We start from the raw sequence: 16,053 nt of genomic DNA on the forward strand, positions 1-16,053 counted from the left end.
GCGACGGGTGCAGTTGCACCCGTTGCGCTTTTCACTGTCTGCTATGCAGCCAGTGAAAAGCTGCATGGGGCCGTGGCAGGGGGCCCCTGCACTGCCCATGCCAGTGCAGGGGCTCCCAGGGGCCCCGCGACTCCCCTTTCCACCAGCCTTTTCATGGCTGTTCAAACTGCCATGAAAAGGCTGGCGGGAGGGGGGCTCGTAATCCTCTGGGCAGCGCTGCCCTGGGGGATTTAAACTGCCAGGACAAAAGTGGCGGGAAACCACCGGTCCCAGCGGCGCGACCCAGCGCTTCTGCCGCAGTCGTAATTCCCCTGGAAGCACCGCCAGCCTGTTGGCAGTGCTTCCTCCCAAACAGCCCTGGCGGTCTTTAATGACCCCCATAGTCTCTAAAGAGATAACAAAACCTTTAATATCGGCCCCTTGGAATCCGCCGGAACATTCAGCAGTCTAATATTATTTCTCCTCAAACAATTTTCCAGCACTTCTAGCTTATCTTGAATAGCTTTATCTCCTGCTTTCAGCCGGGAAATCTCATAACTGTTCGCACATACTTGCTTCTTTGTTCCTCTACAGATTTTTCCAGGCTGGAAATTCTCTCTGTCAGCAGATTAATCTTGCCTTCCATTGCTACACACACTTCTTTAATGTTCTCTTAGTTACTTTCGGAGACCTGAAACCTCTCTCAAATCTCATTTGTTAAAGTAATCAGAAGTTTCTGTGAACTTAGGAATTCTTCTTGAGAGCCTGGTTCAGAAAAGGCTGGGGGAAATTGGTAATGCATACTGGAAAAATTAGAATCGTCACAAGGTGGAGGGGACTCTTCACTACTCATTTCCAACTCTTGCGCCTCTATTCCATGAGCCACCAAAGCGGACGTCTATGGAACCCCTATACCCACTTTTACTGCCTAAACATCACTAACTGGCGTTGGGTGGGAATTGAAAAAAGCCATTAATGGCGTTAATGTCTTATCTCCAGTTAGCCTCTTCTGTATCTCAGCGCAATTTACCTTGCTGGGCTGCACTTTTCTAGGCACCTCAGTCGCAGTCTGGTTTTCTTCCCTGCCAACTATACCGTTTTTTCCCCTTAATCCACCTTTTATCCCACCATTCATCTTTCTAAGAACTTGTGGGTGACCTCCCACCCTTATGTTCCTTAAAAGAGCCCCTTACCTTCCTAAAAGGGCTGCACAGAAAAATGAGGGGCAGAAAATGTATGCTCCGCGTGCATTTTCTTCCGACCCCGGGCTGGCATTATAAGCTCCAAACCAGTTGAGCTCTGAGCCCACATCTCCTCACGGCCTCCTCTCACCACCTCTCTCGGCACGAGAACAGCATTTTACACTTTTTGCATTTTAAGCATTTTTAATCTGTTGACTAACCCTTTAGCCTTCTGTATTGATGCCTGATTTTAAAATAAATATTCATAGTCCGTACTTTGACTCTTGTCTCATGTGGATTTTCCTATGTAATTTCTCTGTGTTTACATGCATTTGTGTTTGGTTCTTGTGTATAGACTCACATGTAGCCCAGATCAATCACTCTGCCTTTTTAACGCTAAAAGAGACAGCAGGATCGTCTGTTGATCTCTAGTGTGTTGTGCTGGTAACTGTACCTCAGGATGGTGGTCATCTTTTTAACCATTCTTTGAGGTTCTATTCTCATTGGCATTGACCTAAATAACACCTTGGCCAACTGGTCTCGTTTGTTTCTTGCTGCGATCATTTTGAGAGGGAATTACCCTACTGTGTACCAAGAATAATAGTGCTCCCGTGGCTCTCAACCAGTATGTAGGTGGATTTTTTGTATTTCTTTCTGCCTTCCTGATGAGAGGTGGTCAGCAGACAGGGTGACCTGACAGTCAATTCCGGGAGTCTCTGACTCAGGCTAGGACCTGCCCAGTATCAGTGTTCCTGATTATTTTTCAGCTGTTCTCTGGCTTAGTTGTAGATTGTCAAAATGTTTAGTGCCAGAGTTATGTTGAGGTAAATAGATCATTCTGGGAAGCGGGCCCCTCACAGAGGCCCACAGCTTAGGATGTCTGTCTAGTGCAAAGCTGATTCTCTCTAGGTTTCCTTTGCAGTTCTTATGTCACCTGTGCTGGCGGTCGGCTTCTCATTGGGCCTGGCCACTCAGCATTGAAGGCTGCGCTAAACTCTATTGCTCTGTAGTGCTTCCTCTTTTGTAGTTGAGGAGATGGTGGCATTTGCAATGCAAGCCTGCTTGCCTTCTTGGTGCCTGCACCAGGGGTCGATGAGCTACATTCACAGCTATGCTGGCTCTCTCAGGCTCACTGCCACCCCTAGGCCTTTCCTCCTGCTCTAGTTCCCATCCCATCCCTTCCTGCAGAAATGCCACCAGACCTTGTTGCTATATATATATATCTTCAGGCTGCTCCAGGACCTAGGATGGAAATCTCAGCACTACCATCTTTCCAAGCCCTGGATGTGTTCACAGCTGAATCCTCATTTTCGCTCGTCTTCTTGGCGGTTTCCCGTTTACCTTTTCACTTGTCAGTCCATTTTGCATTGATGGAACGGATGATGAGCCCAGGACTGCTGGAGATTTCTCTCTGGCCCCACTGAGAGAGGAAGGCCCTTATTTCCGGTCTGCAATGTTGACCACCTTGTCAACTTTTTCAAAAACGTCTATCTCAAAAACCACTAAAAATATTTACTCCAAAGCAACAAAAAGCCCGCATTCTCGGTAAAGTTATACTTTCATGCCATGGTTGATGTAAATATTTTGGGGATAGCAATATTTCCTACGAGAACTAAATTGGGAAAACACATTACTTTTACCCCCCTTCCTTAATTTTTTCCCCGGCACGGATCTGAATGGGAATAGCCATGCCACACCTTAGCTGACTACATCAAATGACTACCAGTTTCTTTACAGAGCCATTCAGGGGTCGGGTAAAAGCTAATAGGCAAATCAAAAGATGTCTTTTAATGGACAGTGCGACCGAACCCATGCTACACAGTAACAAGCGCCACTGTGTAATTTTTTATAACTGTGTGTGTGTGTGTGATTTGGTGTTGCACGTGTAGTACTGTCTCTCTCTGTGTGAGGGACGCTTCCGCTGAAGCTATAAGGGGGTTGTAAAGCTTGGTAATGTCCTTAGACTACAAAGAGCCCCCCACCGATTGTTTTTGTCAGTTCTTCTTTTCTGTAGCACTTTCTCCTGGGTTCTCTGGTTTTACGGCTGTTAAATTAGTGCCCAGACCATACCTCCGCCCTGTTTTCTGCCTGTCCCCCAAAAAGGTCAGAGCTTTCCTCAGCAATTGTAGGTTTGGTGGTTGCTTCAGAAGGCGTTACTGGGGTGGTGTGCTCTCAGCAGCTGCGCACACGCCCGCACACGCAGAGACCCTGCTTCAGCACAAAAGGCGGCAGCGGAGTCCCCACTTTAAAGGGTTTAATTCCAGCGCTAAGAGGAACCGGGCCTGGGATCGTACCCAGCAGGGAGTTAAAGGTTTGAGCTGTAAAGTGCCGTAATAACAGTGTAGGGTGTTTGTAGTTCCCGAGCCCACACGAGAGCTGAAAGGCATTTAAGAACACAGTGTAATTAGGTTTAATGCGCACTTTACAGTTGGGTGTTAAGATTGGAGAAGAGGGGGCTGCTGCACTTCTGACAGTCGCCTCCTGAAACATTTCACAGACTGAATGAAAAGAAAGAAAAAAAACACTACACCGCAGGACGTGCTTTCTTTAGCAGAGATCTAACGTCGCCCCGTGCATTGTCTGAGTAGGTAATTCAGTCCTGGTTTCCCAGTTAAAAAGCAGGAATTAAATTACTAAGAAAATAATAAAACGAGCAACTACTGACAACTTCGTGCTACAACCTGCTATTTCTTCTTGCTCTTTCTATGTCCCTGTTCTCCTCACAAGGTACACATGTCTAGGTCTTACACTGAACCCTCCACATACCCACGTGTGTCCTCACCTTGCACCAAGCTCAGTCGAACTCTACACCCACTGCCTGCGTGGAGTGGCACACCTGCAGCTGTCTAAAGACCCTTGCCTGGTCCTCTGCTGCTTAAAATGGCATTCGGTTTGGCTTGGTTTGTGGTGGAAGATGTAATAGAGAATAGCCCTGCAAGGTGCCCGTTTCTGTAGATTTTAGTATTTAGAACCACAGCAGTACAGCAGTGTCATTCACCAAAATATCCAGTTACTCGTCATTGTGCAAATGAGAGGGGCATTAGCTGTTTGGAAGCATACATAAGGGTATAGGTGCTAAATCATGCCTGACATTTTCATCTCCTTAAAGAGTGGCAGTGGGTAAATTACATGTACTGCATGCTGAAATAGTTTATGCACATCTTTTTAAAAAAAAATCTTTTTATTTGGTTTTCAACAGGCGCATAGCATAGCCAAAGAAGCGTCACATATTGATAAATCCACACTTGCATAGCACCAAAACTAGAAAGAACTAGGGAACAGTCCACAGACACTTAAGCATATAAGTAAGCATTCTAGCAAGTATTGTCTCTCCGCATCTATAAACATCCCATACCATACGCCTCTCGGCACTCCTAGGTTTGCACTTAGCAGCATATCCCAGTAGGCCACAGCTCTGTGTATATCTATTCCTCCAAGGAGTAGTATGCCATTCACCACCCACTCCAACCCGTCCCCACCCCCAACCACGCTTCAGACCTTCCCAAACTTCCAGGGACCGCCCCTGTTGGTGTATGATACCTTCTTTGCCATCAAAAATACATCTACAAATTTCCAAGGTTTATGCACATCTTTGAACACAGTAGAATCAAGATTACTTGGTACGTCTATGTTTTGCAGTCAAAGGGTAAGGTACATGGGCTCATACTAATAGCTAATACTAATGGACTAATAGCCTGGGCACTGGTGGGTTAGTGCAAATGTCGAGCAAACAGTGACCAAAACCAGTTTTGCACTATGTGATCCTGTCTCTGGTGTCTTTCATCTACTGTGACTTTCTGTAAATCTGTGCAGATTGGGATTGAATGGTTGTATTCTCTTAGCTCATTCTCCACCCCACCGGCATCTAAGCTGTCCTAATGGATTTAACCACATCATTTGATACAGTTGACACCACAATAATAATAACTAAGCTTCTCTAATTCAGAAACCTAAAGTCAGCAGATATTCCTCCAACATTGGCTATCACAGCCATATCCCTGTGTATCCTGTTTGACTCAAACTTTCACCCCAAAAGTTACATCCACTATGGCTGCAACTGCAAAGATCCACCTGCACACACTCAAGAAGCTGTCACCAGGATTTGAGACTGGCAATTGAAAGTATGGTTATCTTCCTTCTGAACTCACTGGCTTGCAGAAAAACAGGCTTGTCCCCCCTACAGTAGCTTCAATATGTTGCCGCCAGGCTTCACAAAAACAGTTAAAAAAAATGGACTGGAGCCTTACACTTACTTATCTTAAATGAAGTTTCTGTACACTGCTCTGAAACCTATGTGGGTGGAGTTAACTTTTTACAAAACAATAAATGAACAATCCAAAACAATTAAATAAATAATTACTTGCAGATCAGAGAAATTCGCAGTCTCCCGAATTCTGATATATTGAGTTTTTATGTATATTACAAGTGTTTCAAATATCTCTGAGAGAGGCCGGCATTGGCATGCTGCTCTGGAAATAACCAGGTAGGTATGTACTAACGTGTCAATGATCAGTGTACTCCTTACATCCTCTACAAGACCTCTCTGTTAGCAGAGTGATTCTAGTCATTAAAAATGCTGATTGCTTGTTTCTCCTTGCTTCTACAGATGAAGGACTTCCCGAGGGAAAAATGTGAAGGACCTAGAAGTGAGATGTTGAGAAGGTGTCTTTGTGCTGGCTATTTTAGCAATGTGGCCAAAAGGTAAGAGGTTGAAAACCCGTCCTCTAAAATTACTGTCACTAGCTTTCGTAATACTTGGCAGGACCAAGTGCAGATTCCACCCCATCCCCCTTCTCCCGCTCCCCATTGTCAGAGCCATAAAAACCCTCAGGTAAGTAGAGGATGTGGTTGGATCTATGTGGACCAGTGCCTATCCCTCCCTACGCTGCAACGTGTATGCCCCATTGTGAACAGCAGCCCCTCTTGCCTGCTTCATTGTGCACAGTAGCTCCACAATTAGTCCCTGTACCCTACCTACTACTGCATACCTGGCTTCCGGTGCCCAAGTCTCTGCTGGGATCCTAAGCTGTGTGAATGCTTGGGAATGCTTGGGAAATGCTTGGGAACTGTCGGCTCTGAAGCTCCCAACCCCTGCTGGCATGAGAACAGAAAAAAACCCAGTGGACAGTCAGGCATTCGAGTTAGGGGGAAAGACTTCATAGTTACCAACTGTGAATGCTAGTTTGCAGGAAAGAGTTCCTGGAGCAGGAGCCTGAGTAGCATGTTTATGAGTGGTAGGTTGTGGAGTGTCTCTGAGTATGTGTGCATTCATGACTGCTTCTTGAGGACTGTGTTGTGAGAGACGTAATGATGGCTGTACCTGACTTAAATAATGCCCTGTTTTTTGGGTATGCTTGACATATTGAGTCCCTCTTGTTGTTACGGTGGCCACCTCTAACGTATTGAGGGAAGTGGCATATTGTGCACATCTGTGACTTATTTTGGCACCCTTGCATAATGTAGGCATCTTTGAGATTTTGGCTAATGATCCTGGCACTGTTACGATCATGTCAGGTACATTTATTCTCATCTCTGATATTGGCCCTCATTATAACTTTGGCAGTAAAAACCGCCTACCACCGCGGCAACGGCCACCAAAAGACCATTGCCGCAGCTACCAGCCATCCACCATATTATGACCACAGCTGGATTTCTGCCAAAAGAATGGCGGAAATTCGGCTGTGGCCATGCTGGTGGATGGCGGTAAGGTGGCACTGCTGCCACCAGCAGCGCCACCCCAGTAGACCGCTGCCAGACGTATTATGAGAAATAATACGGCCTGGCGGTGTTCTGCTGGCAGTATCAGCGCCCTGTCCCGTCTCCTGCCGGAGGACCCCTGGATCCAGGTAAGTCAGGTCTCCGACAGGGGAGAGGGGGATGTTGTGTGTGTGTGGATGTGTGAATGAATGCAGGTGTGTGTTGAGTGTTGAATGCGTTTGTGCATCTATGGACGTGTGACTGCGTGTTGTTGTGAAATGTGGTTGCGTGCCTGCGTGTATGTTTGGAAGTGTGTGTGATTGGATGTATGCATGCGTGTATGTATGTGTGAATGAGTGTGTGTATGCGTGTGTGTAGGGGGGCATGGATGTAGGGGTGGGGGGGTAACTGGAGAGATGGGGTGGTAAGGGGGTAACTGGAGAGGTCGGGGGAATCCCGTATCAGTGACAGGGAAGGAATTCCCTGTCAATGATATGGCCTACGTTACGAATGCCACGAAAACCCTGGCGGTAGGCGGGGTCATAATCCCGCAGGTGGAATAATGGTGGCCGCCGGGCTGGAGATGGATATCTCCAGCCCCACGACTGTTACCTCTGTGGCGGTCGGAGTGGTACATTGGCAGGTTGGCTGATGTCATAATGTGGCGGTAAGTACCAGCAGCCTGTTGGCGATACTTACCGCCACATTATCGCTGACCAGCTGGGTCGTAATGACCCTCATAATGTCTCTTAGTGACATAATAGTGAACCTGCAGTGCCTGGGCATCCATGGCATTTTGTGTGCATTCTTAGTATCATGTTGCCCATCCATGCCATAATGATGGCCATCTCAGATACAGTGGCTGTTGTCACTGCTATAATACTGGTCACAAATAGAATACATTGCACTCGGCATAATATTTGCAGACTTTTCATGATCATGACCATCATTACATAGTAATGGTTATTCCTAGCATAATCATAAGGAGGCCATACTTTTCATATTGTGGCATTATTGGCATAAAAGTGGGCATCATAGGTGTGTTAGTGCTTGATACAATGATGGCATTGCGTAGTGGTAGCCACCTTTGGCTTCTGATGGATGTCTCTGGCATATGGTGAGAATCCCTAACATATGGTTGCTCAAGACGGACACACTTGATGGTGATAAATACCTTTTCATGTTTGTTCTTTGTTTATCACTAGTGCTGCCTTGAAGTGTTGTCGTGCTTGAGTGTGTGGTTGAGGAGGGTGTTGATTGGTTTGACCCCTATGTAGACCCCATGGTGTTGTTGAGCATCAACTGAAAAAGTGTTTGGTCATGTTGAAGATACCTGACATGTTGAATGCTCCGACAAATAGAAATGATGCAGATAGGTTCATTAGAGACATTAAGATAATAAAGGTCTTATGTCATCAACAAGGATAGACATCAAAGAGACTGTGTTAGTTATTGACATGTTTTTTGTTGTTGTTACTCAACACGCTTGAAACCTTGTTCTCTTCTTCCTCCACCCCCACCCCATGCCAGCATTTATTCTCTTTAAAGTGTGCTTGAGCGTGTGCCTTTTGTTCCATCACCAAGTCACCCCTTTTTGTATTTGTACCTTTTACAAATCTAAATAAATAAATAGTGTGGGTGATTGCTGCAGAGGAGAAGTTTTGCGTGTTGTGTGTTAGGGCAGAGACAAAGTACTGTTGTGGCGCAGTGTGTGCAAGTAATGGTGAAATCTCATCTTGAAGCGTATCAGAATTTGTAGGACTTGTCTTGTGCTAAGTACTTGCACCTGAATGTCTTGACAGATTCAGTGCTCATTCACATTTGTGGTGGCGATGAGGATTTGTGTTACCAAACATCTGTATCTTGATGGCCTTGCATAAGGCATTATGGAAATAACATATCAAGATTGGATGGAGAAGGTGGCCTACATGAGTTGAACCCTCTTGGATTTTGAACAGTGTGTATATGTGCTCAGAGTTTCATAGTTGCAATTAATAAGTAGGCCTTTTCCATGAGAAAGCACACTGTGCAGTTTATAGGGCCTTGAAAGGTAGTGTGTCCAGATGGATCCATTGAAGAGGCACACTGCAGCAGTGATGTGGTCCCATTGCTAAATAAAGAGAATTCTTGTGGCAGTATTCTTGTCCATGAGGCAGAATTAGTTTTTTTGGGTAGGTAGTGTATGTAGTGATGGAAAAGCCCTTTGCATGGTAAAAATGTGTACCCCCGCTCTGAGTGCCCAACTGTACTGTTGTCTGGAACACAAATGCTGATTTTTGTTTTGTCTTAGGCAATGCGTGTGCACAATGACATAGGCCTGTCTCACGGATTGTGGTCTTGTTTGACGAATAGGGGCGCACTAAGCGCTACCCTGATAGTGGTGGAAGGCTACCTCCTTCATCAAGAGTTAAGCAGCACGAACACAGTGGTGGCAGTATACAGTTTAGTGATCAATTTACAGGTTATTTTTTACCCTGTGACACTGGAGTGAGGCCTACAAGCTCACTCACACCTTTTTAAAGTTCCACTGCTGTGTGCTTAACTCACCCTTTGCCTACATCAGGTGGATGTGGTGTGCTGCACAGCACTGGAGTAGTGACTCTGTGCTGGATTTATGTGTGCCTTTGAAGGGTACAGTACAAGATAGAGCAATACTGTGCAGTACATGTATGATTAGTACATGTGCTGAGTTATATGTATGCATGCAAGGATGTGTGCTATGAATGCACACTAGCTGCAAGTGTGCCTGCAGTGGTACATACATTATGTAGAGGACCCTGGGTCCCATTTTAAAAGTGTACTATTTGATTCATTGATAGATCATAAGGAAGGGGACTGGACACATCTCAGCAAGGAGATTGGGTTGATAAGGGAATCATAAAAAGTAGGGTTGGGACCCCAAGATTAAATTAACCATTTGATTCACATATCACTGTGACTGACAACCAAATGTGAACTCTGGTCTCTCCCATGAGCTGTGTTGTGAGTCATATCAACTTCATAGTCTTCCTAGTGTGACAGGTAGCCTTTCAAGAGGGAAGAAGAGAAGGAAAAATGCACACTTCAAGTGTACCATAACCCCTGCATAAAACGTCAACGACTCAGACCTTAAATGATATATATGTTACCTTTTAAAAGGACTATAAAAAGGGAAAGTTGAGACTCCAAACGTTGTCATCTGCCAAGCAGCTAGACAGGCTGTGTGAGAAGGGGAAGTTCTACAAGACTTCTGCCTGTGACCAGGACTGGGGCCAAGGCCTGCTAGTCTCCCTGCTGGGTGAGGGGACATCTCCAGGGAAACCAAGACCACCTGCCCTGGAGCCTGCACACCAGCCCCTGCCTGCTTGCCAAGACCAGTGTGCCCTGTGAAGAAGAGGAGAGCATTGGCGGGAGCGAGGTCCGGTGGGGAGCCCTACCAAAAGGACTCTCTGAATGAGGTGTGAGCAGTGCAGTGCATCAATCAGGTCACTGCCTGTGTGCAGTGTTAGCTTGGCGACCTCCATATGCCAGGAGAGGGCCACTGTGGACTGAGCTGTGTACTGTGTGACGGTAGGGACTTGCCTAGCCCGTACCACCGTGTTGCTCTGACCCCCAATGCCAGAGGGGGGCATCTTTGAAGTTACTGCAGCTAGAATGTGGAGACTTTTAACTGCAGTGGAGGATTTGTAAAGTACCGCATGTACATGGAACAGCTGCTGGCACCAACATTGCCAAGAAGTTTGGGCTTTCGCCCAAGGAAAGACTGAGGCTGCGTTCAGCTGATCAAGCCCAGACAGTGAGAAAACTGCCCCAGCTGACCCCTGAGGGCTGTAGAGGATGCTACATACGACGTTGCCATCTCGCTGGGCTCCAATCAGGAGCTGAAGACCGGAAATCCCCCTTCCCTTCTATGTGGGGAAAATTGATTTATAGCATCTTCCCAGGCTGGGAGCATCTCCGATCACTGTGAAGCCAACAGCGCCACTCCGCAAGTGAGTCCGCACCTCCTGAGTGCAGTCCTTTGTACCACAAGCATCCTGGCTTCTCTGAACAAGATCAGAACTCTCAAGCATAAGTGGTCAGGGCAATCACCGCAACGCCGAACATTTCTGTGCTATGGGAGTGTGTAAAACTTGAACTAGGCCTGTGGGGCACCAGGGGACTTGCTTCCGACAGTGCTGCTGCACCATAGACACTACGGCCTAGTAGTGCACATCCCCTGGAGGTGGCAACCAGTGAATGTGGAATTCCACGGCCATGTTACAAGATAGAGGGTGGGACAGGGCCCTCAAGGGCATTGTGTTGTTCCTACTGATTGGTATTAACTTGCATGTGTAGAGTTAGAAATTAAAAAAACTTTTTTCTTATAAAAGAAGGTATTTGACTGCATATTTATTTATTGACAATGGTGTGTGAACTTAGAGTTAGGAGTCATGTTCATTAATCTGTACACACTCACACAGAAGCACAACTAAACACATCACAGCAATCACACAACCACACTCACCTGAATGTTGCACACAGCAACATAACACACAACCAAACATACTCAACAACATCAAACCCACATGCAAATGGCACACATACAGGCACAACTACATCACCCACTCCAGTCCTTCTGCCTCAACCAGCCAATTGAATCGCACGCACACATACACGTTCTGACTCACAACCTGAAGAACCTCAGAGGTGCAGGTCCCCTTGCAATGTGCACACATGGACATAGTCGACTGGTGTGAAAGTAACATCACTGTGGTGCCAGCGTTCATTTAGCAATGAATACTGACACCAAAATGACAGTTGTGTATGTGTGCGATACGTGTCTTGTATCAGTGTGTTCCCATCCATGTCCCACATAAATGTGATCCCCACATATGCATTGCACAGTAATTCAAAACAATTACTGTGACATATATATGACTGCAGGGGTCCTGATCTCACATTTGGTGACCACACAAGTACACAGCCATTGCAGGTTTCCAACCTTTAAGCCTGTTGACGAGGGGTCATGTTTTCTCCATCAGAACACCAGATGCGGTACTATTACAGCCACGATCTAAATTAGGCCTTTACGGGGTCATTCTGACCCTGGCGGGCGGCGGTTGCCTCCCACCTGTGCGGGAACCGCCATTTGGCCGCACCGCGGTCAAAAGACCGCTGGTGCTATTCCAACTTTCCCGCTGGGCCGGCGGGAAAGAGGCCTGCAACACTGAAGCCGGCTCCAAATGGAGCCGGCGGTGTTGCAGGTGTGCGACGGGGGCAGTTGCACCTGTCGCGCTTTTCACTGTCTGCATAGCAGACAGTGAAAAGCAGGCTTGGGCCCTGTTAGGGGGCCCCTAGACACCCGTTCCCGCCATCCTGTTCCTGGCGGTAAAAACCGCCAGAAACAGGCTGGCGGGAAGGGGGTCAGAATCGCCGCCATGGCGGATTCGCCCAGCCGGGGGAAATCCGTCGGAAAACCGCCGGACTCGAATGGGCAGGGAAGCACCGCCAGCCTGTTGGCGGTGCTTCCGTCGTCCCCGGCCGGATTGAGGGCCTTAGTGTCTAAACCTGTGAAACATATGCAATATATGTACCTTTTCATTTTGCCAACCTGCCACTTCCAAGAATTTTCTCAGTCCTATTTTATTGATCAGCAGAGTAACAGGCAAGATGCAAAAAAAAAAAAAAAGTGAGCAGAAGGTAAAAGTGAAAAAGATGCTACATATTGAAAAGTGATATGAGATAATGTCATATTATGTCAAGGTGCATACCTGGATTGTTTGAAATTCCTTGAAAATACCTGTACATTATATAGGTCTTTAACTGTTTGTCTACAAATTGTACAGAAAAAAACACTGGTTTGCCACTATCATTATCAATAGTTTTGTCAAGTGCGGCTGTTACCCTACCCGTCCTGGTGCTTGGAAGGGGAGCCAACAAAAGACATAGGTGGTCAATATGACTTTGGCGGTCTTCCTTGAAGACCCCCAAAGCCACAGGCGCCAGATGACCGCCAGCGCTGGTGGTCTTCCGTCCACCATATTACTGGTACTGCTGGATTTCCGCCACACTTTGGGTAGAAATCCAGCAGTAGTCGTGCTGGCGGGCAGCGGCGCTGGGGCGGTTCCACCACCGGCCCCGCCCTGCCAGAAGGACACCGCCTGCCGTATTATGTGCAATAATACAGCCTGGTGGTGTCCTGCTGGCGGGGCGCTGCCCCGGGTGGACGCACCCGTTCCCTGCCAGACAACCTCCTCCCCAGACCAGGTAAGTTGATCATCCGACAGGGGTGGGGGGGTGTTGTGTGTGAGTGTGTGGTGTCTCTGTGTGTGCATGCCTGGCTGTATGCATGTCTGAATGTAGAAATGAGTGCGTATATGCATGTAAGTGTATATGCGTGTGTGTATGCGAGTATGAGTGTTGTGATGAGTGCGTGTGATTATGCATGTTTGAAATTGGTGTGAGTATGCATGTTTGAATGCATGTATGAATGCTGAGGTGAATGCGGGTATGGATGCATGTGAGTGAATGTGTGTATGTAAGTATGGGTGAATGAGTGCGGGGTGCGTGTGGGTGTCTGTGTGCATGTATGCAGGGTAGGGGGCACTGTGTCTGGAACGGGAGGTGGGGGGGATGCTGTGTCTGGAGGGTGTGTGGGGGTTTAGTGCTTGCTGGGGGGGAGGGGAGTCGTCTGCCGGTGACAGGGAAGACATTCCCCACCGCAGAAACCCTGGTGGAAAGGTGGCTCCTAATACCGCCGGCAGTCTTCTGTGGGCACATCTCCGGCCCAGCGGCTCCGACCGCCATGGCGGAATGAGTGGAGATATAGCAGGTTGGCAGAGGTCAACCCGCCACCCTCATAATGTGGCGGTCTTCACTGCCAGCCTTTTTGCCCTAGCAGTCAGGAGATCTGTAAGAGACCTCTAGCTGCTCATTCCTTACCTTTGAATTCTCCCCAGGTGTTAGATTGGATCCGGAAGATTTTTCAGGATTACTACTGCGCACCAGTAGGTGGCGTTGGTCGGCTAGTGCGGCATCGTCTGCACCTGAAGTGATGACTGCTTCACCTATATAGGTGCAACCTTGGCACGCTGCCGTCAGTTCATTTCTTTCTGGGCAAGATAGCACAGATACGGAGAAGAGCTACCCCTCTGTCACTTTTTGACAGGATTTTTTTGATGTCTTGTCAACCTTTTTTTGAGTATTTTTTCCTCCTGGTGTGTCAATGGAATGTCTTTGAGGAAGACAGGTTTTAAACTCTGTGGCGCCTGTCACCGCGCCTTGTCGGTGACAGACCCAAACCTCATGTGTCTGTGGTGACTGGAGCCTGACCACAACTCCAAGTCGTGCCGTGACTGCCAGACCATGGTACCAAAGGCTTTGAGGGAGCAGTCCTTAAAGCTGGTAGAGGCCTGGCAAGTGACTCCATATAGCGCAACGTCTCGGAGGTCTCGGTCCCAGGTGACAGGAAGGTCCCAGGATCGTTCCAGGAGTTACAAGTTCTCTTCGTCCCTATCAAAGTCATCAGGACACTAAGGTAAGAGGCACGAAAAATACAAGAAATTGCAGCGTGCTTCAACTTCTCATCCGATGGCTGATGCAACAAAGGAACATCGGCGTTTGAGGCATGTTTCCTTGGAGCATATGACAGGGCTAACCCCGTGTCTCCCAGCCTTTCTTGGAGCCAGAGTGCCCACGCTCAAATTAAAGAATTTTACGAGGCCATGCACCTCGTCTTTGAGCCTGCTGACTCCTCCAGAACACCTTCAGGCCCCACAGGGTCAGAGGGGGCCCCATATGGTTCCTTTGCGGCAGCTCTGACCCTGGTTCTGATGGGCTTCCGTGGATCTGATCCTGGATCCAAACCAGCACCGGTCATGCCACTGTGATCTTCGCTGGTGCTGGTCCTGACTCTGATGCTCCCTCCACCACGGGCAGCATCAGCCCCATTGTGAGCCATGAATCAGACATGGAGCCCGGGCCGCATCAACCAACACTGATTCCGGTACCAACAGGACCCTTGTGTTTTAAGTTGGTGCCTGAGCCTTATTCTGAAAGGCTAGGCCTCAGAGATGAATGGGAGAGGTCACTGGACCCTTTAGAATGCCAGTCAGAAGGACAGGATATAGACTGGTGAGAGGAACCAAGTGATGCCACCAGACTGGACACATCTCCAGATACTGGCATGCTTTTTCCCCCTACCGTGGCTCAGGAAATCCAAGAGGCTGGCTAGCTTTGGTAAGAAAATGTTTTCTTCCACCAGCCTTGCATTGCGTTCAGTGAACACTGCATCCATATTGGGCTGCTATTCCCACATTCTGTGGGACACGGTTTCCCAGGTTCTGCTAAAAGTCTATATGGAGGCCTGGGCCATTCTCTCCCAAGCAGCTGTAGACGAGAGAGAGACAGCTAAGTTCACTATATGATGTGGTTTGGACACAACCGAATTGCTGGGCAGACCATTTTCCACAGTGTGGTGCTTAAGCGCCATGCCTGACTAAGAACATCTGACTTTTCAGGGGGTGTACAGGCTTCCCTCATGGACATGCCCTTTGATGACAATTGTCTCTTTGGAGACAGGGCCAACTCGACACTGGAAAGTTTTAAGCACTCACAGGCTAAGCCCAAGTCCTTGGGCCTCTCAGCTCCTCCCGTCATCCTCAGTGTGCCTTTCACTCCTTTTGTGGCTGCAGATGGGACTTTCAGCGACACCAATCTTATCCCAGCCACAAACCTGCGCAAGCTTCCCAGCCTCTACATAGACGAGGATGTGGTCCTTCTCGACCCCGTGTGTCAAGTAGCCAGTGGTCTGCTCCAGCACCCCCCTCTCTACTTTCTGATCCCCAGACCCCAAAAAGCACAAGGGACTTCACCCTATCCTAGATCTCCGAACCCTCAAATTCTTCCTCAGAAAGGAGAAATTCAAAATTCTCACATTGACTCAGGTCTTGTCTGCCGTGGACCCAGAGAACTGGATGGTCGCGTTGGACTAGCAGGATGCCTATTTTCACATCCCTGTCCTGCCTGCCCACAGAAGTTACTTGTGTTTCATGGAAGGTCACAAGCACTATCAGTTTACTGTACTCCCCTGCAGCTTTACCAGGGCCCCTCGGCTGTTCAACAAGGTGATGCCTGTGGTCGCAGCTCATCTGAGCAGATCAGTGGTGTCAGTCTTCCCCTATCTCGACTCCCACCTCCAGACTACAGCAGACCTCCTGCATTCACTGGGGTTCAC

At 47.9% G+C, this 16,053-nt stretch overlaps 1 protein-coding gene across 3 annotated transcripts in view; it reads left to right on the forward strand.

The window, feature by feature from the left end:
• The window catches only part of DHX40 (DEAH-box helicase 40), a 266,557-nt gene that overhangs the window by 232,165 nt on the left and 18,339 nt on the right, over positions 1 to 16,053 (forward strand). For all 3 annotated transcript variants that reach the window (XM_069226422.1, XM_069226423.1, XM_069226424.1), the window contains one exon: positions 5,767 to 5,861. In XM_069226422.1, the coding sequence (XP_069082523.1) occupies positions 5,767 to 5,861 (95 nt within the window). The remainder of the gene's footprint in view (positions 1 to 5,766; positions 5,862 to 16,053) is intronic.

Source organism: Pleurodeles waltl, chromosome 3_1, assembly GCF_031143425.1.
Source record: "Pleurodeles waltl isolate 20211129_DDA chromosome 3_1, aPleWal1.hap1.20221129, whole genome shotgun sequence".
Lineage (NCBI taxonomy): Eukaryota > Metazoa > Chordata > Amphibia > Caudata > Salamandridae > Pleurodeles > Pleurodeles waltl.